Here is a 27,735-nt window from a genome sequence, read left to right as displayed (position 1 = left end):
AAATCTTCTTGCAATTGGTTTAAATGGCGGATTCAGAGAATGAATTAATGTTACATGTCATAAAGCAAACACAAGTGTTATGGGCAGGGGGATAACCAGACATTTGTGGGCTCCACAGCAAAGTTTTGTAAAGACCCCCTATGTACCACCCAATGGTGAAAAACTCACATATACACGTGGATAAGAAATACACAGCAATAAGAAATGCTTCACGTGCCAAACTCTTTATAATATTATCATTGTACATTATATATTATCTGTTCCATAGTAGCATACATATAATGCCTGATCTGTAATGTAGAGGAATGCAGAGTAAGAATGATAGTGTCACAACCAATCAAAAATAATAAATGGGAGCTAAAGCAATCATTAACCAACACTCAATGAGAAGTAGGTGAATAAGATAAGGCTGGGAACAAAAAGTACTTTGAAAACATTGCTACTAGAACAGCAAAAAGATAAATTAAGTACATCCTCGAAAATACCAGTGTTTTCTAACATACATAGATATCTAAAACCCCTCCTACTGCAATCACAGAACTGCACATTAAAACAATGGCGTGAGATTAGTGAGCTGGGAGGACCAAATCACAAGCTGCAATCTCTTAACCATATGGCAATCTTTTCCTCTTTTCTTTAATTTTATATTAAATTGAATTTGAAAGCTTTTGATCCATCCTAAACGTCTGAATCTCTGTCAGATTTGGCCACAGGCATACAAATACGTTTGTAGTCAAACCTGAGAAATGGTGACAGTTCACCGCTAGCATGGTCAGATGATGATCACATTTACTGTCAGCATTTAGCATCCATCCCATCATCTGACAGATGTGGATTAGTTGTTTCTCAGGATCAGTCATTTTTCTGGGCCCATACATGCAGTGATTATGGTTCATTAGGTACAAAATGCCCTAAATGGCTATCAAAAACTCAGAGGGCCCTAGTCATTAAGGAAAAAGGCAAAAAAGGAGTAATTTGAATCTTGGACAAACTATGTTACAATGCAAGAAGTGCAAATTAGTCTATTATTTTTTACATAAAGAAAATGCTGGCTTTTTTTTGTCATGTAGCACACAAATACTTGTTAACTTTATTTTTATACTGGAATTTAAAATTGATCTAGGGCATGTCCTATCCCAACTATAAATATGTCCACACATTTTAGATTTACATCCCATTCCAATGCACCATGGTATTGCCAAGGTGCAAATCTACTCCATTTTTTTTTGCTTTGCCCTCAATGACTCAGGCTCAGGGTGTAAGGGCACCATTAGTAGCCTCAGTCAAAGACTATATTGTCCACAATATACTCAGGCTTGATTGTAAAAGTATAATCACTAAGAGCACATGTTAGGCCACAACATTTAGGATTAAAAGTAATATGCATTGTTTTTGATTCCTTGAGAGGCATAGTGGTAATAGCTGCACAGAAACACGATCTCACATAGATAAGTTCAACGGTCTACCATTTCCTGTGCCATTTTACCTCCCATCCTGACACAAAGACAGACTGACCATATATATCATCTGCCATATATGTAAAATCACTTTCAACTACGTGTACCTAGTTTCTGTCTGCCTATAGCTGGGTACACACTTCAGGGTTTTCGTCCAATAATCGGCTCAACCAGCCGACATACAACTGTTCGTTCAAAAGTCGGGTCAGTGTGTATAGTGACACAATGGTCGAAAGTCTGGCCAAATGGACGATTGTCGCCTGATTTGGATGGTCGTACCATTAAATATTTTCGTTCCAATCTCGTTTCCGTTGTGTAGGGTGTATAAACTTCCGACCGATCCACGACAATCCTCCGGTACTTCCTCGACCTGAGGGGCATGTGCTCACGACAACATGGCTGTTAAAAGTCGCTAAAGGGACGTCCGCTCTTCCCTTTATCGTCTAAAACAAGGCTAGTGTGTATGCAGTCCATGGACCAAGCGTTCGGACCATCGATCGCATGTAAAAATCGATCGGAATAAAAAATTGGTGTAAAATTCTGTAGTGTGTACCCAGCTTATGGCAACATCAGTGGAGAAAGTACTTGCACCAAGCACGTGTGATAATATATTTACATGTAGTCACAACAGACAGCATTTTATGACAACAAACTTTTTGTGAAGCACATATCTTATGTCTAACACTCAACAAGCAGCTGCACTGCTGAAGAGGCACACCTACCATATGCACACAGACATAAGACAACTACACTGCTTTTCTAGGCAGACTCCTTACACTGTTTCTCACCTTTAAAAACTTGCCACATACCTGAAGAGATATTGAACCTAAAACCTAAGCTGTGTAATATAAATAAATATATCCACAACGTCATTACTTGCTGCTACCTGCTGAATTTTGAATAAATAAAGTCGACAACACACACATTACTATATACATACATACACACACATATATATATATATATATATATATATATATATATATATATATATATATATTTATATTTATAGTGTGAGTGTGTTTTATACACAGACACGCACATACCCATAGTCTGAGAGTTAATGAGGTTATATCACTTTATTGACATTCGCTATTGATTTTTCTGTTATTAGTCATCTGAGGCAAAGAGAGGCTGACTGCAGTTTCCTACTAGTATTTTTTTCACAACTTCATAAGCAGCAACTTGTATTTTTAGCTCATTGAGGCCATTACCAAGTTGCTGAAACAAAAAGAGAAGCCAACAAATACACACATGCAAAAAAAAAAACCCAAAAAAAACATACCTCATGAAGAAAGGAGACATGGGCCGTTCATCTTCCTGAGAGCTGCAGAAAAATAAAAGCAACATTAATACTCAAACAGATACAGGATGAAAGGAGACAATTAAGGAAATTAGACATAATTATTGTTTTTTTTCCGCTAGCAGTAAAATCATTCAGGGATGCAGTATTTGGTTGCTGATTATTATCCGCTGCCTAGCTGGCACCTTATTTCCAGTGGCCATCTCCTACATTATTCAGAAGGTCGTGCATCATGACATATGACTGCATTACATTATACAATTCCTTCCTGGTAAACTAACTCTCCAGAAGAAAACAAAACAAAAAACAGTTGAAGTATATTCATACCTCCAACATCATGCAACCACAGGGAGAACAGATCGAGCACATGCTGCCACCTACTGGCAGCCTAAATAGTATATGGATGTTGCATGGGTAAAAAAATATCACATAAACAAAGGGCTTGTTTACATATGGTTGTTGAATTGTGCTGTGCCAAGGTGTGGTTTGACAAGTCCACTGCATTACTGCATGTGTCATTTCAGTGGTCATGTTTATTTAAATGAAGATAATGTATTTAGAGTAAAAAATCATTGGGGGATGGTAATGACCCCACAACCCTACCGTGTCACAAAACATTTGGTCTGTTATTTGGAGTGTAAGGCAGAAGGGCAAGTTACGGACATGTAGGATTTACTTGCTTTGTGAAGGCGTGAACAGTTTATAAATTTTGCTGTATTATTGTCAGCAATGCAAATATAAATTATATATATATATATATATATATATATATATATATATATATATATATATATATATATATATATATATATATATTTCACATACCCCTACACATGGACACGCCTACAAATGAATCACAGAAGAATACAATGATTAATTTGCCATCCTATGCACTTCGTTATATGGGTACATAACATCAAACAGTGATGACAATAATGTATGACACTACAACAGACAACTGCTTAACACAAACATATTTCAGTCTGTGTCATTAGTTACATAAAGATTAAAACACACACACAAAAACGGACATTACACTTACATATATCACTACGAGCGGTGACATTCCCGTGCTATTACTTGTTGGGTGCAGTCAGTGTTATGGTATTGCACTGATACAATAACACTGCAGCTGTTCCATTTACCAAGCACAGAACAGCCAAGGTCACTTTGACAACTAAGGGGGACCACTGAAAACACAATCTATTATAAGACGACTAGATAAGCAAATTACACTTTAAAAAGCTTACAACTTCTCAGTTACAGGTCTGTACAGTTGCCTTAGTATGACAGAATGCTGCGAAACATGAAAACAAACATCAAGTTTAGGACATGAAAGTTTACAGTATTTTTCTGGCAATGCATTGGTTAAACACTCCCTAGTTCAAGCTGTCACTTTTAGAGTAATGTTACAGTGCAATGGCTTATTTTAGCTCATCCTCCTTGAATAGGGATACCATGTGTCTTGTTTTCCCCAGGACAGTCCCCTTTTTTCACCCAAAATCATAAGCTTGCAATCTTTTTTTCTTCTTCTTCCCCATAAGTAAGATTCCTGATGCACCAAAATTAACAGGATATGTGGGACTAGGCTCTTAGAATGGTTTTACTTTAGTAGGGACCCAAAAAAGAAAAATAACATACATGTTATGACCTCAAGTCACATGGGTGCCCAGTTTGTCATTTCAAGGTCACACGAGCCCTTTCCTTAAAATAAAAAGGAGAGACATGAACATCTGCCAGGATCATTGAGAGCTGGAGTAAGACAGAGTAAGGGAATACACGATATAGTGTTTTACTGTACATACACTGTAAGCTTCCTGTATAGCTGTGTCAGAGATGATAATATATATCCATGGTAGAGTCTCACATTGCACATTAAAAGGTGTTATGCCAATTATTATTTGATGCAAAGTATAGTTATTTGCATCGCTGTAAGGCTTCAATGACAAATTATTTGTGGGTTAAAACTGGTTTTGTAGAAAAGGCAAGTGAGATTTTCTTTCAATGATTCTGATCAACTAGGTGGTATTTGAAGCAAGTGTCAATGGATAAGCACGGCAAATCTGACATGGCAGCGCCATTTTAAACAAGTCCAACCTACACAAACTGAATTAAGCCACACAAACCATTTCAAGTTTTATGCCAAATTTAGATTCATTTAGAGATAAAGTGGTTATTTAAAAATACGTGACTTTAAACACACTCATGGTTAATCAGTGCTACTACTGTTTTCCTATTCTAATGACAATGGTACATATCAATGAGAGCATAATTAAAGTAATGCCCAACAAGCTAGAAAATTGTCAACACACTCAATGTTTTAGAGGTTTGCTGGAGGCAAATTGTAACTGTAAATACTATGTCCAGTCTCCACCCTGACCAGTCAGACAGTGTAAGTTTCTGTGTAAGGAGGCACTTTCTAAGGTTTGTGAGTGAAATGAAACAAGCCTTCTTATTATAATATACATGAATATATAATAAACACCTCACTCACCCCTCCCAATCACTAGTTGGATAGAACTTTTTTTAAATCTCTTTATTTATGAAAGTTTTGAAGTTTAACAGCAAAGAAACAGGCATGGTATTACCAAAATCACATAGGCATGGTGCATAGCACATATGTATAATATACCGGCTCAGCTTGACAGGCATACGATAGAAGGTGGCACACCAGGTTAGGCCACAGGTCCCTACTCTCCCGGAATGTCCGGGAGACTCCTGAATTCTGGGAGTCCTCCCGAATCCTTGCTACTCTGTTAATCAAGTCGCAGGGGGGCTTAGAAACATAATTCTCCCTTCCCCTGCTCTAATAGGCTAAAATGTTGATGACAAGTTAGGGGAGGAGTCAAATTATGTTACCCGCTTGGCCACTCCCCCAGAAATTGACAGCGACATTTCCCCTGCTGGAGGGGAGGTTTCGGATGTTGGCAAGTATGGGTTAGGCCAATGGTTCAAAAAGAAGTGCCTGGAAGTAGCGTATGCCCTGCAGCTAACCCAACACGTCTCTGCCATGTGGCAAGGGTATGGGGGCTATCAAGAGGTGGAGAGAGCGGGATGGGTAGGTGGCGGTAAAGAAAAAATGAAGGGTGTTTACAGTGTGCCAGGCAGTGGGGTCGTGTGATGCGAGTACTAATCACCACAGACTTTGTGAAAGGAAGCCACTTTGTTATTCTGAAGACTAGTATTCCATCCAGGACACAAACCATATATGGTTGACTACCTCCTTTTTATTGCAAGATTATTATGTCTGTAAGCACTCATGGTTTTATACATCTACTTAACTCAAGTGCAATCTCGTCATTTTTGTCGAAATAAATGATCTGTAGATCTATTTTACTGCTTATAAAACTATATGTTTTAATAGATCAGCTAAATAAACAATGTTTCCATTAAAATAAGGATATCATCATCACCATTTATTTATATAGCGCCACTGATTCCGCAGAGCTGTACAGATAACTCATTCACATCAGTCCCTGCCCCATTGGAGCTTACAGTCTAAATTCCCTAAAATACACACACACACACACACACACACACACACACACACACACACACACACAAAAAGAGACTAGGGTCAATTTTGATAGCAGCCAATTAACCTACTAGTATGTTTTTGGAGTGTGGGAGGAAACCAGAGCACCCGGAGGAAACTCATGCAAACACGGGGAGAACATACAAACTCCACACAGAGAAGACCATGGTCGGGAATTGAACTCATGACCCCAGTGCTGTAAGGCAGAAGTGCTAACCACTTAGCCACCGTGCTGCTCACAATATATAACCCAATTGATCTGGAATCCTAAATAGATTAGGATATTCGTATATTTACAAATTGGATGCATATACTTAATATCATATTGAGATGCATGCGACACCACAATCGTTCCACATCAGTTTGCCTCACAGATCACTACCTAATGTTTATATGTATTGTGGTGCTGCGTCTGCACTCAATATTCTAATGCTCCAATTGACTTCAGGTTGTTCATCTCCGCCCTCATCTACTAAATACCTGAGGGATACCAGTTTGGAAGAATGCATGCGAACCAAACTCACCTAAAAACGGCATTTCATCAACATTTTGTTATTTTATGGCATGATTTTTGGAAACTTTAATTAACTATTTATTGAGCCTACATAACCCATGTTAAAAAGGGGGTTATAGTACTATTTGGGGAAAATGCAAAAATCATGAAAAAATGTTAAAAAAAAATGAACGAAATGGCAATTTTATTAAATTCAATACAATCCCAAATACATTTATGTTAATATTTATGGAAACAATGCAGATTAAGTATTTTTTAAAAAACATATACTGTGAGGTTTTTTTAAAAAAGAAAAAACCCAGTATAAAACCAATGTGGTAGGTAAACATCACCCTTCAAAAGGAAGAGAATTGAACAGTGGGGCTATTAGGTCACTACAGGTTTTGTACATTATTTTAAAATTATTTCTAAAACTCATTAAAACAGGTAAAAGGATCAGGAAGTATTCTAGCCTTTTTGAAATACTAAAACTATACAGTTTATAATTCTGTTTCTGTATACACCACTCAGTGATGAAAAGACAAGTATAGAAGACAAAATTGCCAAGAGATTCTCTATCATAGAAGACAGTAAAAAAGCAATCTTTGTACATATTTTATGGTTAGGACATCAAATTTGCCTCGCCATGTAAAATAAGGAATGGACTTGCCAGAATTGAAATGACCTTGTTATGGTTATAGAATAATAATAATAATAATGAACAAAACATTAGAAGTGCTGCAGTACTGGTGTTATACAGCATTAAATACTTAACACTATACAGAAGATAAAGTATAAACACTAGGCTTAGTGCATATAATGAAAGTAATACTGTCTCTTAACACTTCTGTTCCTGTGAATAAATTACATGAGGTTTTCTTCTTGAGCTGTTCAGTTTATAAGACTACATATGTTCCAAAAGAACTATAAGTTTTAGTACAAAAAAAAGAATACACATTTCTGTGCACTGAAATTCTGTTTTCCATGCACGGCTACAAATTTAGGGGCCATTCACAGACAAATTCTGAAGAGGGCCCCAAGCTTTCTAGAAAACCTTCTCCTCTCGCGGGTTGCGTTGCACTGCGCTTCTCTTGCACCAGAGTTTCTCTGCCCACTGAGAAGTATTTTATTTTAGAGAACTAAAGTGCACGCACAGCATTCTGGGTCTTCAAATCTTGTGCAGGGTTGATGGTCATACAGTAGGAAGCTCATTTAGCAGAGGGAGACCGGACACCAGAGCAGCACGCCTGGGAGCTATGGTACTCTGACATGCCCTCTCAGTTGCTACCAGTGCTGCCCTGATGATTATGTCCTTATTTCTAGGTCATTCTTGTAAAGCACTAACCCCTTCACAAAGACCGATTGGTTTCTTATAGTATCCAATAAAACCAAAATTCTAGCATGTTTAATGTGATAAAATTATACTTCATTCAGGTTGTTTGTGACGAACCTTGAAAACAAATTCTTGTACTTGCTCTGCTATATTTAAACAAGCTGGTACCTCCTTTACTGCGACAATGGGCCCGGTTGATTAAGGAAAGTTAAAGTAAAAAAAAAAAAAAAAATGAGTAAGTAGTCTCCTGGACAAAACCATGTTACAATTCAAAGGGTGCAAATTAGTTTTCTATTTCGCAAATAAGTTAAATACCGCCTGTTTTTTTCATGTAGCACACAAATAATTGATAGCTTATTTGTACACTGAAAATTAAAGTTGATATTTGTGCGCTACATGAAAAAACTGATGGTATTTAACTTATTTGCGAAATAGAAAACTAATTTGCACCCTTTGAATTGTAACATGGTTTTGTCCAGGAGACTACTTACTCAATTTTTTACTTAACTTCTCTTAATGAATCAGGCCCAATATTATGTTTGCCATGGCTTTACATTCTTAAAGAATACATTAAGAATACGATTGCACATCGAGCTCCCTGTACATACATGTTTTTATTTTGACGGTTTTTCTGATTGAGGGAAAAATACATTTTGCCTTGTTTAAAGAACATGAATGTTTTAGGATCATTTCTCAAACATTAAAAGAAAAATCATACATGGCGACAGTCTTTTTTTATTATTATTCCAAGAACAAGTTTAAGCACAAAATGAGAACAGTAGAGAACGATAATGATAGGTTATGAGAAGCCATGGTACAATTATATAATGTAGATTATGTAAGCATATTAACTTATGCCTGTCAGCAAAAACATGCAAATGTTTACTTTCTTGTCTAGGATAAAGGTTCATGAATGCAGTGACCGCACACACACATTTCAAATGTACAAACTCCAGCAACTAAAGCAGGTTAAGTCAGACTGATGGGAGCAGCTGATTAGCATATCATGGATAAACATGAAATGTGAAAATAAATAGTGTGCCTAAAAAAGGCAGATATCCAAACATGCTACACAAAGTTAAATTGAATTATTCACACTGATAAAAGCTTACATGGATATTATAAAACAGGAGTGCAATAATAGGGATATTATCATGATATTAGTTATATGTTGCAGAAAGTATTACAAGTATATAATAAGTGTTTGGGTATTATACTTCTATTATTGTGTACTTTGGTTACATTGGGGGTTTGGTTTTTTTTCAAAACTTGCTGGTACCAGTTTCTAGTACTGTCCATGGATACTAAAGAGTAGTAATGCTACTACAAAACACTAAATATATACTTAAATCACTGACATTTTTCTAACAAATAAATAGCAAAGTTCTATTTCACTCAGAAAAACTTACATGGGCATAATTTTACTGGTATTAAATAAAAATCTAAGCACATTTGTGTTTAATGTAAGTTAGAATCCATAACAGTGGAAAACTTCAAATATTTATTTTTGACATGCCTGATAAACTGTCCTGAATTTCTAAGGAATATTAATTATTCAACTTGTATAGCTTTAAAAAGACATGAGCTGTCAGAAAACAGATTATTAAAATAAGCAGCATGCCCTTTTATTATTGATATATGTGAATAAAATGTTGTCATGATTTTGAATTGGGTATTCTCAAATGACTTATTAGCAATATCCTCTTCTACCTAATTAAAGTAATGTAAATGTTATTATGGCACTTCAAAGCTGTTATGCAATGGTTTGATATTTTCTTAGTCTGTTAAAACTGTTTATTTGACAAAACTGTTTAAGAACAGATATCCCCCAAATTTAAATCTTCATATGTAAAGCATAAACGTTAATGCAATATTAAAAGTTATAGAGTATTTCTTTCCTTCTCCAAAATATATAATACTACTCCAAGAGCGGACATATAGGACAAGAAACAAATGGCAAAGCATATGTTTGCTGTTAATTTAACAATCCACACAATTCAAGTCTGTTACCTAGTAGACTAAAAGACTTCCCCCTCCTTCAATATGTGAGAATGACCTCCCCATTGTCTTAAGCTAGGTACACACTACAGAAATTTCAACCAACTTTTTATGCTGAGCGATTTTACATGCGATAGATGTTTCGATCGCTCGGTCCATGGACTGCATAAACACTAGCCTTGTTTAGGACGATAAAGGGAAGAGCGGACGTCCCTTTAGCGACTTTTTACAGCCATGTTGTCATGAGCAATGACTGTAATTTTGTACTCACTGTTGTGGATCGGTCGGAAGTTTATACACACTACACAACGGAAACGAGATTGGAACGAAAATATTGAACAGTACGACCAACCAAATGAGGCGACAATCGTCCATTTGGGCAGATTTTCGACCATCATGTAACTGCACACACTGACCCGACTTTTGAATGAGCGCTCGTATGTCGGCTGATTTAACAGATTATTGGATGAAAACTGTAGCGTGTACCCAGCTTTAAGCAGCTTTATGAAGATGACATTTGTGAAAAAAATCCAAAGGCACATAGCATGCTGAAAAGATAGTCATCTACAAAACATTTATGTTAATTGAAGTATGTTATTAGCTCAGTAATACTTTTTATGTTTGTACTCTTATATAATGCTTGAAATATATTTACATTGTACAACATTAAGGTGTTGCCATTTTATGTTTATACTGCATATTGGATATTAATACATATCGGCTTTGATAAATAGGCATGTTGCACAGTTGGTTCAAGTGCTCTGATAATTTATAGTTTTGTAAAATGCACACAATTTATTTTAGCTAACAGAATGACCCATCTGGACCTGAACTGATCAGTCATTGTTTTCTCTCACATACAAAACACCCCCACCCATCTCATTGCCCTCAGCTGTTAGGTTCACTCTCCATTGCTTAGCTAAAATAAGTTGGCTAAGCGGGACACACAGCACAACTGCCACGTGTGTTGTAGGAGTACAATAACATTTAGATCAACACTCACTGCATCATTGTTGGGCAAATTGATAAGTTAGCCTGAGCACAGTCATCTTCCATCTACACTAACAGTACCTTAAAAGGGCTGGATGTGATCAGCCACTTGGCTTTTTTCCAATTTGGATTTGAACATATTCTTTTATAAAGGTGGAGTTCCCTTTTTAGGTCAGGGAGTGTCTACATTGCTGATACAATGAAGCCTACCTTTACAATGTAACAGAGGAAATGGAGCATACCTGCATGTCAATAATCCAATGACAGCTGCATGTTTATTTTGTTTTTATATCTTTCTCCAACAATGCAATGTGTATCAATGTTATAACAAATGATTAGATTACAACATACCATGCTCCAAAGTGCAGGTAAGAAAGTTTTCATAATATCATTATGCAGATTAAAGAGATATAATAGTGACACAGAAAATGATACCAGTTATTTCAAAGTCAGAAGAACTGGGAAAAAAATAAATATGTATATCTCTATGTTAAATATGATAGCAGAGTTTTTTTTAGGGCAGAACAGTGGCACATGAGCTGGGCTATGGTTTTCCATTCCAATGTGGGCATTATCTGTGTGGATTTTGTATGTTTTCCCCATGTTTATGTGTGTTTCCTCTGCCAGTTCCTTTTCACATTTCAAAATCATACTGGTAGAAAGAGTGTGTGTGAGTGTGTTAGAGAATTTAGTCTGTAAGCTCCACTGGGGCAGGGACTGATGTAAATGGTGAAACATTCTTTGTAAAGCATGCCATAATAGATTTATGCTACATGAAGTAAAGGTTAAACATAATATATTATAATATAATATATATAATATATTATTTATTAGCATATAATATATTCGGAGTTACTGTGCTTTTTGTTAACTGTACGGTGCTGTCTCACCCTGTATCGTGTTTCTGTCTGTCCCTGTACGGTGCTGCGGATAGCTAGTGGCGCCCTATAAATAAAAATAATAATAATAATAGTTGCATTTTATATTACTTAATCAGGAATTATACATTTTAAATTATTTTTTAAACATTTGTTTTTTTTTTGTATACAATGTGGTTTATGTATCCTGCAACTTGAATAAAAATGACCAAATACAAAGAATAATAGAAGATATGGATATTAATGGTGGTAAAAGTTGTACAACACATAAGAAATGTGCCTCTTGCTTTCCTTCATGTCCCTGCACAAGGAGTCTAAAAATCTAGGCAATAGGTAACATGATGTTTACGCATGAATTCCAAAATGATCAAACACCATTATCTGTGTTGGTAACCATGTAACCCAGTCTTTTTGCCAGCTGGCTGGTTAGAGGTCTTAAGTGGCATATACACTTGCTTACTGCATATGCACAACAATTTTACTAAAAGTGTCTAGAGGCAAAAGGCAATCATAAAAAAAAATACAAATACAAAAAAACAAAACAAAAAAACCCCAACTCAAATAAAACACAATATGTGACACGAGAAACATAGAATTACAAATTCTGCAGCCTAATGGTGTTCGACTTGACCTCCCTTTTCACAGTGTTTTTGCTGTATGACAGGAAGCAAACAAAATGAAAAGCAAGAGAACAAATAAAAGGCTGAAATACTGCAGAGTCTCACCAGAGCACCCTCTGCACCTGGCTGCGGTGTACCACTGCACTAATCTGCGTATGGCTGCAGAATAATCACAGATGCAGTAATATACAATGACCGAGTCTCCAAAGTATGACATATACTATTTAACATAAGCGTTGCCTGGGGTAACATCAGCATGAAGTTTTGCATTGATAGGAATCCATCAAATATTATTGTTTTGTTAATTGGTGAAGCATTTAAAATGAATAACATAATGAAATTGCATAATCTCCATGTTCAGGTAATGAATCATATAATATATTCGGTTTTGACAGACAGGAATGCTGTACACCATTACAAAACAACATATCAACTTCATGAATTGTACATATCAGACCCCAAACAAGTCGTCTTCACGTCCAAAATGCTTATACTAGGTTCTCGTGCTCTAATCGATAACTGTAACAAAATTTTCCTTTTATCGGACATGGTATAAGTGCAAATTCACAAAGCAGAAGACAAACAGAAATAAATATATGTTCCTACAAATCTGAAAAAAACACAGCCCCTGTGCTCTCTGCTGCAATGCATTCCACAGCACAGGAAAACAAGCTGCAACCAAACAATGTAACGTAAAACATGACTGTACAAAGGGTAAGTGAAATCCACTTAGGTGGGCGGGGAACAGCAGCATTAATAAGGTAAAGAAACTGAAAAAAAATACAAGAGCTACAACTAAGAAAATAGAAAATCTACCTTTGCAAAGACATTAGTTCACAGGCCATCACACTCCGAAGAGCACGGTGCAGTGTATCCTGTGTCTCCTGCAGTGGCTGTTTGCTTGCCAGCTCAGATAACGCCTTTCCCTTGCTCCATTGAGAACAGGGCGGAACAGGAATATGTGGATGGGAGAAATGAGGGATGAGGATGTTGAGGCTTTGTGATGAAGTCAAACTTCTTTATGAGGAGCGGTCTTGTCTGCTGGTTGCTGTGCTCTTTCCCCACTTCCCTCTGTATGCATGTACACTGCAGCTTGCAGTCAATCAGGAAATCTAGCTGTCAGGAGGTTTTTCTGTGCTAGCCCGCCTTCCTTGTAATTTGACTCCCTTTAGCAATTCCACAGTGAGGACTGCCAATCAGGTATGCAGGGCCAATGGCTGCTGCACACACAGCCTCATGAATGGGGATGATCCCAATAAGGAAATACAGAACAATTACTCAGAGATCACTAGGCCTTGTTCCCTTACAGTGCAAACACTACGTTCCTCAGAGCACATAATGTACAGCTGACAAGGTATATACTTATTTGTTACTAGCTATGTCTGGCAACTCGGATGCAGATTTTCACGTCGCAGTGATCAGAGGAGTGAGACTGCGTCACAGGAAAAACACAGGAAGACAAGGCACAATGATAAATGCTGCTACTTTTCATACAACTTTTTGTTTCCTGCAGGATATTTATAGAATTAGAATGCATTGTGTTGCAACAAGATAACCATTTACCTAAAACAAAAGATTACCAGAAAATAATTTTTAAACAAATATAACAAAATGTTTTCCCACACTCTAAAAAGCAGGACAGCATATTAATACAAAGTTTTACATTTGGAAACATATGCTAAAATTGTTGTTTAAAATGTTATATCACAGACACATTTATAAACAGGTCAACCTTTGTTTTCCTTGTGAATTTATTCTACGATTTTAATATAAATGCTCCACAAATTTAGTTGAATTTCAAGCCACACTTGTATAACAATCTGAGCGTCAACTGTATTTTCCATATTTTGTTCCCAAAAGGTAACATTTTCGTGCTTGAAGCACAAATATCGGCATTATTAATTTATTTTAAATTTAGCTATTTGTGATGTACAGATATATCCTCATCAACAAAACAAAGCAACAACAGAAAATATTAAACAACTTTTTTGTGAGGTCACAAGCCAAAAATAATAACTTATTAGATAAGATGGTAAATACAAAGGCAAAAACAAAAAAAACATAACATTTTGACACGTGCAGGGAAAATGGATAAAACCAAATGAAACATAACAAATGCATACACATGCATGTTAGTGTGCTTTCCATGCTATTTTCATCTGTTGATTTTTTACCAATAAAGTCTATTGTACTAGTTAACGCATGAGGAATTGGAAATGCAGCGTTAAAATTTGAAAAATGCAATTCCTAGTAATTTGCTTTCATCCAATAGTGCGAATGTGACTTGCCATTAGTCGGTATGTTACAGTTTATTAAAGGGACAGAAACATAACGCAAATAGGTAGATAATACTTTTTTTTACAGAACAGTAGGCAACATTAATATAGCTAAACGATCTAATGGAAACCAATGAAAACAAATGAAGTAATTGTGTTACTTTTTGTGCCTGTTTACATGTGCTCCACGTTTTCCAATGCTAGTTTATATGTGATGGCCAATTACAGAAAATGAGTGTTCAAATGAGGCACTGCATTTAATACTACACTCATTTTCTCAGTTGCAACAGTTCAGAATATATGATCCACAGGTTCTTCGGCAGGAAACTGCCATTGCGTGTGGCCATGTCATGATTTCTAGAGAACAGCAAGCCACTGGTATTTTGTGTAGGCCTGTGAAGAGATGTTCTAAAATTGCTTCCCGACACTTCATTCCAGTGGGGCCACAGATCCAGGTCAGACATTTCAGCTCCTAGTCATGTTCCAAGAGCAGGCCAACAACATAATCCTGGTATAACATGTCCTCACTATTTCACTCTTTACTAGAACATTTATTTCAAGAACTGCACCAATCTAATTTACTTCTGAAGCCTCTTAAAGTGGCAAGCATTGCTATTTTATGTGGCAACAAGAGAGGAATGAGTAATGTCCTAACTTTACTTTTTACCTAAAAACAAATAGCTCTTCCTTAAACATTTCTAAACCTCTCAATGAAAAGGGCACTAGGTACCCTAGAGAAGAGACACATTTTAGGATGTTTTTTGAACAATAACTGTTTTACGTGTTATAGTATCAGAGTGAATTTTATATTTTCGACAGATTGCTTTTTATTTCTTAGGGATATAAATGCTAAACTAGACAACAAAATATTTTTTAAAAAAAACAAAAAAAAAAACAACAACATTTTTCATCGCTACTTTTAAACTATTGTTACGCTGCTAGAAACATTTTTACAGCAATGGTTTGCTTGCTCTAACTGGAGCTGATTTTTTTTTAAAATATATATATATATATATATATATATATATATATATATATATATATATATATATATATATATATATATACACACACACACACACACACATATATATATATACTACGAAATCTAGGTCTCACCCTTCTGCAGGTGGACCCCAGCAATCACACAATCACTGAAGGCATAGTATATACACTGCAGATATGATTCGCCTAGCTAGCACCAGATACGGCTCAGCATATTATTCCTGGCACATCTTTTTTTTTTCTAGAAGATACCTGTAATGGCTTATTTTTTTCTAAATCATAGTTGCCTACTCTCTTGGAATGTCTGGGAGACTCCCAAATTCCTGGGAGGCACAGGCAAACCTCCTGGTTACTGCCCATGTCTTTAGTTGAGTGGCAGAGGGCGGGGCTTATGAAGCAATTTGCGTGCCATCGTGGCCCCTGCCCCCTACTGTTATAGGCTTAGAAAGGTTATGTCAAGTTAAGGGGCAGGGCCACGATAACGCGATTCACCAAACCCCACCCCCATATGACCTCCCACCCCCCGATCTCCCACATCACAACTTGCCAAAGTTGGTAAGTATGATATTAACGACCTCAGACATGTCACAGCTTTGGCTCAAATTATTATAGTTTGCATCAGGTACAGCTTATGTTTCCAAGTGGGCAGTATAAAATAAACGCAAATACAGATACACTACATCAGGCCTGTCTAATCTGTGATTCTCCAGGTGCTGTGAAACTACAAGCTCCAACATATTTTGCCAGTAGATATCCAGACAATAGCTAGCAAGGTATGCTGGGACTTGCAGTTCACAACATCTGAAGAGTCACAGGTAGGCCAGGCCTGCACTACTCAAACATCACATCCATATGTGCTTGTATATCTCATTCCAAAACCATGGGCATGAATATAGACTTGGTCCTCCCTTTGCTGCTATAACAGCCTCTACTTTTCTAACAAGGCTTACCCCTTGGAACATGGCTGGAGGCATTCACATCCATTCAGCCTTAACAGCATTAGTAAAGTTTGGTTCACAGTTGGCAAATATGCTGTAGCATTACTATCTCCCTTCACTGGAACTAAGGGGCCCAGGCAAAACCATGAAACACAGCCCTAGATAATTATTCCTCCTCCACCAAACTTTATATTTGGCAATAAGCATTCAAGCAAGGTCAAACTGGTCATATGGAAGCTACACTAAATATTTAAATCTGATTTTATCCACCGAAATTTATGTATCTTTTCATTTGTGTAAATATATACTTTTGCACTTTAATGCAGTATTTCTATGTAAAGCCACAGATAAGTTTAGAAGACCCACACCCACCCATCTATTTGAAACCATGCATGCTTTAATGAAAGCGTTCCGATTCCTAACGTTTAGAAATGGCTGCTAGGTTTGGCCAGATTTATCAAGCACAAAAGGCTTGATTTCTCAACAGAGGCTTGAGAGAGTGTGTGGCCATGTATAAAGAAAGAAAGAAGGAGCATGGTTTTAGTACCCCTTTACACAAGGGTAACTATCCTATTTTGCCTTCCTTTTATGTCTACAACTCACCCCCAAAGATTTACTTTTTGTATGGATTTAAGGGGGTTGAACAAGCTGGAAAATATTATGATCAGCTGAGCAGTGTTTCTACTTAGCTATGACACTGGCTATTATGAGAAATTTGGAGCACCTGGTCACATGGAAGAGGACAAGTATGGTATGCAGCCATATACCCTCTTGGTCCTCGCACAAATCTGAGTTATCGACCTTTGGCATAAGGCACCGAGAAGAGGTCTTCCAAAATGGTACAAACTTGTAAATATTGGGTTCCCAAACTGCTAAAAAAATAAAATAAAGATTTTGACCTGGAACACCTCCAACAAGGTCATACATTCCAGACAATTTTATGTCCTAAAAACTTAAGTCATGTAGAGTCATAGAACGGGCATTTTTGATATACATTTACATATGTGCTGACTAATTTGTCAATCAAGATGGAGAGAAATACCATTGATGGGGTAAATACTAGAACAAGCAACACATTTTGCTTTTCAACTGCTCTGCTTTTTAATTGACCACCAATACAATAAAGAGCTATGTGAGCGATTTTTTTGTTGCACAATTAAAATCACATGTGACTTACTGCAAAAGAGAACATGATTTGATTGTATATATTAAATGCAATTAGTTTCATGCATTTTTCTCCTTGTCAAATGCAATTAATTTCAATTCACATCAGCACGCTGCAATTTAGTGGCACAATTGCAATTTCATGTGACCAATAGTAGCAGGTTTCATTAAAAACAATTAGTTACAGATCTGTACAATTAGACTATTTGACAACACTTGTTAAAAAGCAGTGTTTTCTCCAGCACCTATTACCTGGGTGCGCCACCTGGCTGTTTTTACTTGCCATACGGCTCTTGGAGCCCAACAGAGTCCTATTATGATAGAATAAACCATTGTTTCTCCTATTAGAACAGGCACTATGTGAGCACTACAGTCAGCAGTGTGTGTTAGACCACTGACCACCAGTCTGACCAGTACTGGCAGGTGTGGGCAATAACCTCCAACATTTTTCAATATTATCGCAAAGTATTACAATTGCCCCCACCCAGCTACTTCTTAATGCTACCTGGCTGGCAAAATGTTCTGGGGAGAACACTGAAAAAGTGTTCATGTATTCCTGGTCAAGTCCTAAACTCTACATTGCGCGTCTATACACATTTCTCAGTACCTCAAAATTCTCACACACACATTGACATGATCCTAACCAATAGATCGGCCAACCCCCTTTTCCGCTCCTCTGATATCCTACCAATAGCTTGGTCCGACCACTTGGCAGTCTCTCTACACTTGCAGATTGCTGCTGTTGCTACTCTTTACTGTTTCTGGTGACTCCAATATAATCTCTTAACAAAAAGAAAAGGACAGATTTTTTTTTATTGCGGGCGATCACAGAGTTCAGAGAACTCAATGCCTCCCCAGTGTCAGGATCTGCCTGCAAGCCCCTTGCAGTACATACTGCTTTGCTTGGCAGCTCCTGCCTTTTGACTTTATTAGTGTGTATTTGCAGCAGTACCTCTGATCACCAGAGGTGCTGCTATCTTGCCTTTCATGTTTGCATTAGGGGTTAACACTTTCTCCAATTATCCCATGCACCTGGGTGTGTTTTCTTTTCCCTTATATATACCTGTTCCTCCCAGCAGTCATTGCTGGTTATTGTTGTCACATCCTGAGGTTACTCTCTATGGTCACTTCCTCCTGTTTGTGCTCCTGGATTTATGCTGCTGGAGATCTATTTCAACATACAACCTGCTGACCTGTTTCTTATGTGAACCTGGGACTTATTCCAGGCAGCATGCACAGGGAAATGCACAGATATTTCCTCACCTCCCATTTACCTGCAACTGCTGTATATCTGGTAAATTCTGCAAGCTATTATGTCATCAACTGTTCATACTCTCCAGCAATAAACATTGTTTGTTTTTTCACCTATCCATGGCTCCTTAGCTGTATTTCTACATTGATCCGTGACACCCAGACATTTCACACTGTCATATGGGAGGCCCATAAGGCAACAATTCACAGGCTCCTTATTAGCATGTCCTCAGCCTCAAAAAAACCAAAACAAAAAGAACAAAATACAAAACAAAACACACAAGCAAAGCTTATTCCGTGACCTAGAAGCTTCATTGTCTTCTCTCATGGAAAAGCACCACCCAAAACGTAAGAAATATTTGAAAATACTTGCTCTCAAAGGCCAGTTACATAAAATTCTCTGATCTAAAGCTGCTAATACCTTGCTATGGCTCTATCAAAGGTAATAATGAGAGGGTTGACAAGGCAGACTCATTACGAGCCCCCGGATTGCGTGTCACTGAGCAACATAATAGTCTCCATACAAGATGCAACCTCAAATAGATTCTTTAACCCTCAAAACATAGCTGACCATTTTTTGTGAATTTTACTCCTAACTGTATGATTTACAAAATGGCACCCTTCCTCCTATAGGCCTTCAAATTAAAATCAGGCAGTTTCTTCAGTCATGTCATCTTCCTTTCCTAAACAAATCTCAATTAGCTTTCTTAAACATAGAAATTACATCCGAGGAACTGAAGCTCACTATAAAATCCCTTAAAAATTCATCTGCTCCAGGCCCGGATGGCTTTACAGCAATATATTACAAAAAAAATGCTCCCACTTCAATCACTCATGTTATTAGATCTTTTTAACTCTATACTATTGAGCAGGAAGTTCGATGGGGCCACCACCAGAGCCAACATAGTTCCAACATAGTTCTTATACCCAAAGAGGGGAAAGACCCCAATCAATGTGCTAGCTACCGCCCCATATCTATATTAAACATGGATCTGAAATGATTTCCCAAAATATTGGCTCAGATATTGGTAAGCGTTATACTCTCATTGGTCCATTCAGACAAAGTTGGTTTCATTCCAAACTATCAAACGGCAGATAATACCAGAAAGCTATCGACCTAATCTCTTCTACAAACAAATTTGGTACACATGCTCTGGTTGTGGCCCTCGATGCAGAAAAAGCATTTGACTGTGTTTTCTTGGCCATTTCTGCGTGAAGTGCTTCATAATGCTGGTATCTCTGACCCATTCATCAATGGTATTGCTTCATTATATTTTAATCCCACAGCTTCAGGTTTGGCCAATGGCTGCATCGCCGACCCTTTCTCAATTTGCAATGGCATAAGACAGGGTTGTGTCCACTCTCGCCCCTCCTCTGCCCTATTGATGGAGCCTCTGGCAGCTAGAATTCGGATCAAAACATCTCCGGCGTCTCCTCAAGATTTTCCAAAATCATGCTCTATGCAGGTGATGTCTCACCCTCACCAATCCCCATATCTCGATTCCATCCCTAATATCTGAAATCAGAGACTATGGTTAATCTATTAAACTATAAGATTAAACCAGAAAAAACAGAGGCACTAGCTCTCAATTTTCCTCCTCTTACCCAATTATACTTACAAGACACCTTCAAACTTAACTGGCAGCCCCATCATATTAAATACCTAAGCATCAATTTTACCTACACAATGATAAATAGTTTGCGGCAACCTTCCCCTCGTTAATTGCATTTCTGAAATGGGATCTAGCATTCTGGAACTCCCAATTTATCTGCTGGGTTAGAGTTGCAGCTGTAAAAATGAATATCCTTCCAAGACTCTATTTATTGCAGATCCTACCAGTCTAAGTTCCTTCTATTGTTCTTAAAGACATTCAGTCTAATATCTCCCGATTTATCTGGTCGGGAAGACGTCCGAGGGTCTGGTAAAAGGTCCTATATTGTCACTCTAAGAATGGTGGTTTACATAAATATTACTTATCGGCCCATCTCCCTCAAGCCGTTCTAGCCCATGTTAACCCTCACTTGGGTAGATATAGAAGCCGATCTCCATCAGATGTTTTCGCCTTGCACATTATTTTGGCTAGACCCCAAAGACCAAACTCCCCTTCATAGCCTACCGCCTACAATATGTTCCCTACTGCCCTTCCCCACTAGAAACTTTCTGCTTGTATAGATCTTCCTCCAAGGGCCTCATTTCCACCGTCTACTCCCTTTTATTGCACCATAACTTACCTGATAAAGAGTCACATGAGTTACAATGGGAGGACATGTATAGAATAGATAATCAGTTCTATCAGGCGCTCCACTCCGGCATGCAGCCACGTGTATACTCTAGAATTTTCACAACTAATTCAAAATCACATAGATATATACAAAAAATGAGTACATACACTTGTGCTTCCGTTCATGCCCATAGATGATCATAAACCAAGTGTTCTATTCATAACCAGATGGTATTTCCAGCTTAGGACTCAATGATATAATCATATGAAATGTGTACATGTTTGGAAAAACACAAAAAACATACAAGACCACATAGCGTATTATGTAAACATATGATATAATACTTCAAGTCCACCACCAGAATGATAGTATGTGTAAAAGTCCTAAAATTTGTCGTTTTTCCTCACAGCACCACACTCGTGATATCTTCTCCTCAAAAACCCTCTCGGGTGTATGCTTACGTCTCCACAGAGTAATATGCGCTTTTCAAATGCAACCTCCTCCTCCTCATATGAACAAATACGGAAATATCTCCAGAAGAGCGATAGGGCATGGAATATGTAAAAAGAAGCATACGAAGACAACTTCGTGCATTACCCCAAAATATACATTTAATATCAATGGCACAAATAAAAACAATAATAAAACTGGATAGCACACATGTGCAAACGCATCCACATAATAATATAAAAGTCCCGTACCGGATGGCACTGTGTATACAGCCTGTGAAGGATTCCACTTAAAGATGGTATTGCTGCAGCTTGGGATCCAAAACACAAGTACGTGTCACACTGGTCACTCGGTATCCGGGAAAAATCGCCAACGCGTTTCAACCCTGTCCGTCGTGGGTCTTTCTATACGCTATGTGGTCTTGTATGTTTTTTGTGTTTTTCCATACATGTACACATTTCATATGATGATATCATTGAGTCCTAAGCGGGAAATACCATCTGGTTAGGAATAGAACACTTGGTTTATGATCATCTATGGGCATGAACGGAAGCGCAAGTGTATGTACTCATTTTTTGTATATATCAATGGAAGGACATGGCTGACACTCTCGAAACTCAATGAATGGAAATCAGTAGCCAAGTCTTCAATATGCATCCAAATAAAAGAAAATTCGTATAAATTGCTATTCTTTTGGTATTTAGTCCCCTCCAGACTGAAGGCTATTTATCCGAACTCATCTGACCTATGCGGGCGAGGATGCGGTCAAAGTGGCGCCCTGTTCCACGTTTGCTGGAGCTGCCCCAAAATTATCCCTTTTTGGTATGCAGTAGCTGATTTATAAAAATACGCAACTCCAAATCCCATTTCATAGATCCTATTTTCTCCTCCCGCGTCTGCCTCCTGGAGATCATAGAGTGATACGGAAACTCCCAATCCATATCCTCACAGCTGCTGGATGTTTGATTGCCTGGAATTGGAAACAAACAGAAAGCCCTACTATCTCAACTTTGATCAACAATATTTGGTAGCTTCACAAATTGGAACATATTACCATTATCTATGATCGTCCCAATCAATTTTTAATCAGTCCTGGTGTAACCATTTTGCTTCTTGATTTCTATGCCTCTCAATCAGATTGTTTTTTGAATGATTTGAGAGTTCGTACTCCTCTACTATTCTAATCCTTTTCTTCTTCCCCCATTCTCTCTTATCTTCCCTGTACAAACACACACTGCTTTCACTCTCTTTTCAACCGGCCTCCCTCTCTTGTCTTTTCTCTGAACCGTTCTGCATCACAGACATCAATCTTGAATTAATGTAAATGCTGATCCCCATTGTACTGTTAATCATTGATATTATGCTATATTCCAAGCTAAAAAATATATTATTTGTACTCCACTGTTAATCTTGTTATACAATTACCATGTATTTCCCCTCCTCTTTCTGTCCGGAAAAAAATCGCAATAAAACTTTATTTAAAAAAGATAAAAAAAGAAAAAAGTGTTCATGTAAACTAGTCTATAAGTCCTGTAAATATACAAGAGCCTGAAAACATACCAGTGCTGATAAATGCCTATAAAACAAAGTACTTAGTATTATCTTTCGGAAAAAATCTGACAAATGGTTTTTTCAAAACAATGAAATCCCCAGGAGTAGCAAAGCTAAAGTACAGTGAGCTCCAATACAGTATGTGTTGATATTCTTATTTCAAGTCTTTTACTGTTGATGACGAATCATGTGATTATATTTATGGCTGTATTACCCTACTTGTGGGGCAAAGTGCATGGGACACAAATCATATTAAAATTAAATGGATCACCTTTCTGCTATTGTGATGTTTTTACTTTTTTTTCTTCTTTTAAACATGCACCTTTTGTTGCATCAGAGTTGCATTATTACAAAATGCAAAATGAACATTTGCCCAAAGCCCTCTTTTAAAGACAGTTGTTACCCACTCCCATTAAAAGCAGCAAATTGGTATAGGGAAAACACATTATATATACCTACCATTAACAACTTGTCCTCGTTAAAGCGTGGCGGCATGGCAGAGACCCACTTCAATTGCAGGTGCAAGCAGAGATTACATAAAACATGTCAAACAAGTGTCAATAGTGGTCAACAAGGCTATAGACCAAATACCGCTCCCACATGTGAAGCATGTTGCTTCCACAGTACATAAAGAGGTCTACTGGGAGCAGATGTGTAGTACCATATATATGATGAATAAGCAGTGTTGTTCAGGTCCCATCAATACCTTAAAGGCACTGCTTACTTCACTGCCCATTTTTTTATACCAGATGAGTGAGGATTAATTTAATTAATTATATTCACATTCAAACTGGACCAGGCAAAAAAATAGTATTTGTATTAGCATGTGTGGGATGACCGTGCGACCAGGTGGGTTCGTTCAGAAATCACCTAGGCGAATTGTTGCAACCAAACCGTGGCTTATTCAACAAAAGTCAAAACGGGCAGAGTAATTCCCTAGAGCACAGTGTTGGCACGTGACAGAAACGCAATCCCTAGTCACCACAAAAGATACAGTCATAGACCCCCTCTAAGCACAGTGTTTAAAACATTGAATACCTTCATGGTGTTGAAGCTAATGGGGGAGTGAATTAGGGTGATAACTTGCTGACGATTGGTGGCAATATGACCAGCTAACCCCGGAGTGTCCTTACCCTGTTGAATGGTGATAGTTGGCTCCCTGGGGAAAGAGTGCCTAGGAGTTAGGGAGAGAGTACTATCATGCCATGACAAAAGTGGATGTTATGGAGTTTGTACATTTTCCTTGTTTAGCCCAGACCCCTTGTCCTGTCTTATCTTTGATTAACTCTTCCACCTGGCGACATTTAAGAATAAACTCTTCCAACACAATCAATATGTACAAAATATGCAATTTACAAAATGCACATCACATATTTTAGCACCCGCATGTGAACAAAAGTTTGCACAAAATTCTCCTTTATATACCGTATTTCCCCATGTATAAGACGCACCTTTTTCCCCAAAATTTTGGGTCTAAAAAGTGGGTGCGTCTTATACAGTGCCAGCGCTATTTACATCGGTGTGTCGATCATGGGGGTTGAGCGCTGATTGCGGTGAGAGGATAAGAGAGGAGTGGCCGCCCCGCCACTGCCACCTCACAGGAAGCGAAGGGATTTATATGGCCGGGGTCCTACACGGTGGTGTCCGCTCTGCTGCCTGCAATTTGACCAAGACAAGTATGAGCATTCACTCACCCCGGTACTTGTACCCGCAGAATCGATCAGCTCACTCTGTTAAACAAACTCTTTTGTTACCTAGTTTCGTTATTCTAAAAGAACAAAGGTCCCTCAGGCGCCTCCCGCTCGGTGTGTTCAGCGAGGGAGAGCTTTGCACTGCCTACTCAAGATGGTAATGAGTTTGGGAAGGTGAGTTTACAAAACACAGCAACTCTCGGGAATAGCTTGAGTTACTTTGTGTAATACATCTTTTTTCAGATTTTGGGCCCCAAAATAAGGGTGCGTCTTATACATGGGTGCGTCTTATACTTGGGGAAATACGGTATGTGCTGACACAGTGATTTTACATATTTTTTTCCCTCAGTGCCAGACAACATTTTTCTTTTATTTGCACTTTGGTCTTATTTGTCCTTGGCTGCCTTCTCAAAATGATTTTATTCACTTGTACACTTTTCATTAATTTAAAGAAGCTCACCTTTTTCACTTTCACTAATTTCTAGTTTGTTTTTCTTTGAGTTGACCACTCCCTCCAGGTGCTGCATGCTTTATAAGATGAAGGTTCAGTGGAAGGTTTTAAATGAGACACCCTGAATATAAAATTTCTATCACTAGCTTAGGGACTCACCTACAGGAGATGCCTTGACGCTGGCAGATGAGCTTAACCCCAATATAGCTATATTGTGCACAAAATTATCCTTTATGTATTATCTGCCACAGTGATTTTTACATATTATTTGTTTCTGAGCGCCAGACATTTTTCTTTTATTTGCATGTGAACAAAAGTACAGTAAACTAACACAGCCCGATGAGAGCAGTTCAGCAAGCAGAAAGAGACTATGGAATGCAAATGTTCTTATATCTTACATGCTAGAGTCCAAGTTCATAGCGTGGGTTTTCACAGAATGCTATCCAATAAACCAATCAGGCTGTATGAGTCACTGACAACCTGTTGGCGGACCTGTGCCCCCAGGGGAACTCTTAATCACATATGGTGGTCTTGTCCCAGTTTGTCTCCATTTTGGGATATGGTCCATGGGTTTCTAAATTCCTTAGTAGAGGCTTCAATACCTAAATATATGTAGACCATTCTCCTCTCTTACACTTCCCAAACACTATAAAAACTTTCCTCTGCACCACCACCATTTTACCAGCCAATATAGAGTAGAGGACCCTGGATTTGCGGACCCCACAATCGACTGCTAAGACACTGTGAGCTTCTCCTCCCCCCCCCCCCCCACACCAGATGCAACAGTACATCAGTCAGTGCCAACATTCAGACCTCCATACAGACCCTTATAAGGAGGCTTGAACAAAATTAGAACAAATTCGTACAGACATCCATACAGACTGTCCCATGATCCATCATCACTGCGGCATTACCTGTATTACCTGTGGACATTGTAGACACAGGCGGGTGTTACATTACAGTAATCAAGGCAAGAGATAACGAGATAGTGGATGAGAGTTTTAGTTGTTTTCAAGTTGCACAGAGGACCTCCTGATATTTGTTGCCATCATTTAAAATTTATTAGAAAAATATAACAACATCTAAAATCGTATTTCTTTAATTAAATTTATTTTGCTGAAAAACTAGCTCTACTTTCCATGTCTCACAATTACTCAGCCATGTATAGAAAGTTGGAATGGTCAATAGGGGTACTAGGAAAGTGACAGCTGCGCCCCTCTACTTTAAGAGCAGAGCCAATGGACTGCCGCTCTCACGACATACCCAAACACACCCTTGCCAGCTGCCAATTTGAAGAAGAACTGGAGACTGGAAAGTGCACCACTCATAGATGCTCATGTAGAGTTAAACCCATATGTGCTTAGAACATATGCAGGAAAAATGCACACGTTATAAAAGCCTATGTACATGCATATGTTCAGTAGCATATGTGCTAGGTTTACATCAGGCATACAGGAAACATACGCCAAACTCAACCCATGAATTCTCAGTAAGGAAATCCGTTTTTTTTATGCACCTAAAACAGACATAGGTGTTACGCTACATGAGGCAAAAAAAAAACTTCTAGTGAAGAATATGGTAGTGTAGGAAACCATGCACTTTAATGGGGGAGGAGGGGGCAGGATTGTGAGGGGGTGGGGTGCATGTGTGTGTGACTACCCTGTGCAAGTGGCCCCCCCAGTGTCCTGTTTATACAGAATTACTGTGGACTGTGGATGCATGGAAGTACATGTCCCAGAATATCTTGTTAATGGTTGCTATAGTAAGCTGGACCATGTGAGTCAAAGGTTATCATGACAGACATTTTTATTAAGAGTTTATATTTTTCCCAATTTGTATATGCTGAATATAGAATTACTATAGTGGAAACATGTACCCACATTCCACAGTAATTTTATACTCAAGCTCCCTCCACAGGCTGACCACGCCCCATCAGTATCACACATTGTGTTATGTGGGCCTCTACCATTGGTTTCCTTGGTAGGCCCTTCATACCCTAGTCTGACATTGGCCTCTGTAAATAAAAAATATAATATACATTATACACGCACTAGATATATTCCGATTTGGGCTAACCTAGAATTCGCTCCTAGCCTAGACAATGCTACATTTCTGGCTTGGAAAAATA

At 38.0% G+C, this 27,735-nt stretch overlaps 1 protein-coding gene across 4 annotated transcripts in view; it reads right to left on the bottom strand.

Moving 5' to 3' along the window:
- FAM13A (family with sequence similarity 13 member A) overlaps positions 1 to 27,735 on the bottom strand; it is a 143,340-nt gene that overhangs the window by 49,718 nt on the left and 65,887 nt on the right. For 2 of the 4 annotated variants that reach the window (XM_075201798.1, XM_075201790.1), the window contains exon 8: positions 2,743 to 2,784. In XM_075201798.1, the coding sequence (XP_075057899.1) occupies positions 2,743 to 2,784 (42 nt within the window). Of the gene's footprint in view, positions 1 to 2,742; positions 2,785 to 11,999; positions 12,019 to 13,423; positions 13,789 to 27,735 lie in introns of those variants that run through there. The other 2 variants (XM_075201808.1, XM_075201819.1) reach the window with 2 other exon arrangements.

Source organism: Mixophyes fleayi, chromosome 1 (assembly GCF_038048845.1).
Source record: "Mixophyes fleayi isolate aMixFle1 chromosome 1, aMixFle1.hap1, whole genome shotgun sequence".
Taxonomy (NCBI): Eukaryota; Metazoa; Chordata; class Amphibia; order Anura; family Limnodynastidae; genus Mixophyes; species Mixophyes fleayi.
Note: the sequence above shows the minus strand (reverse complement) of the source record. Positions and strands in the feature narration are given on the sequence as shown.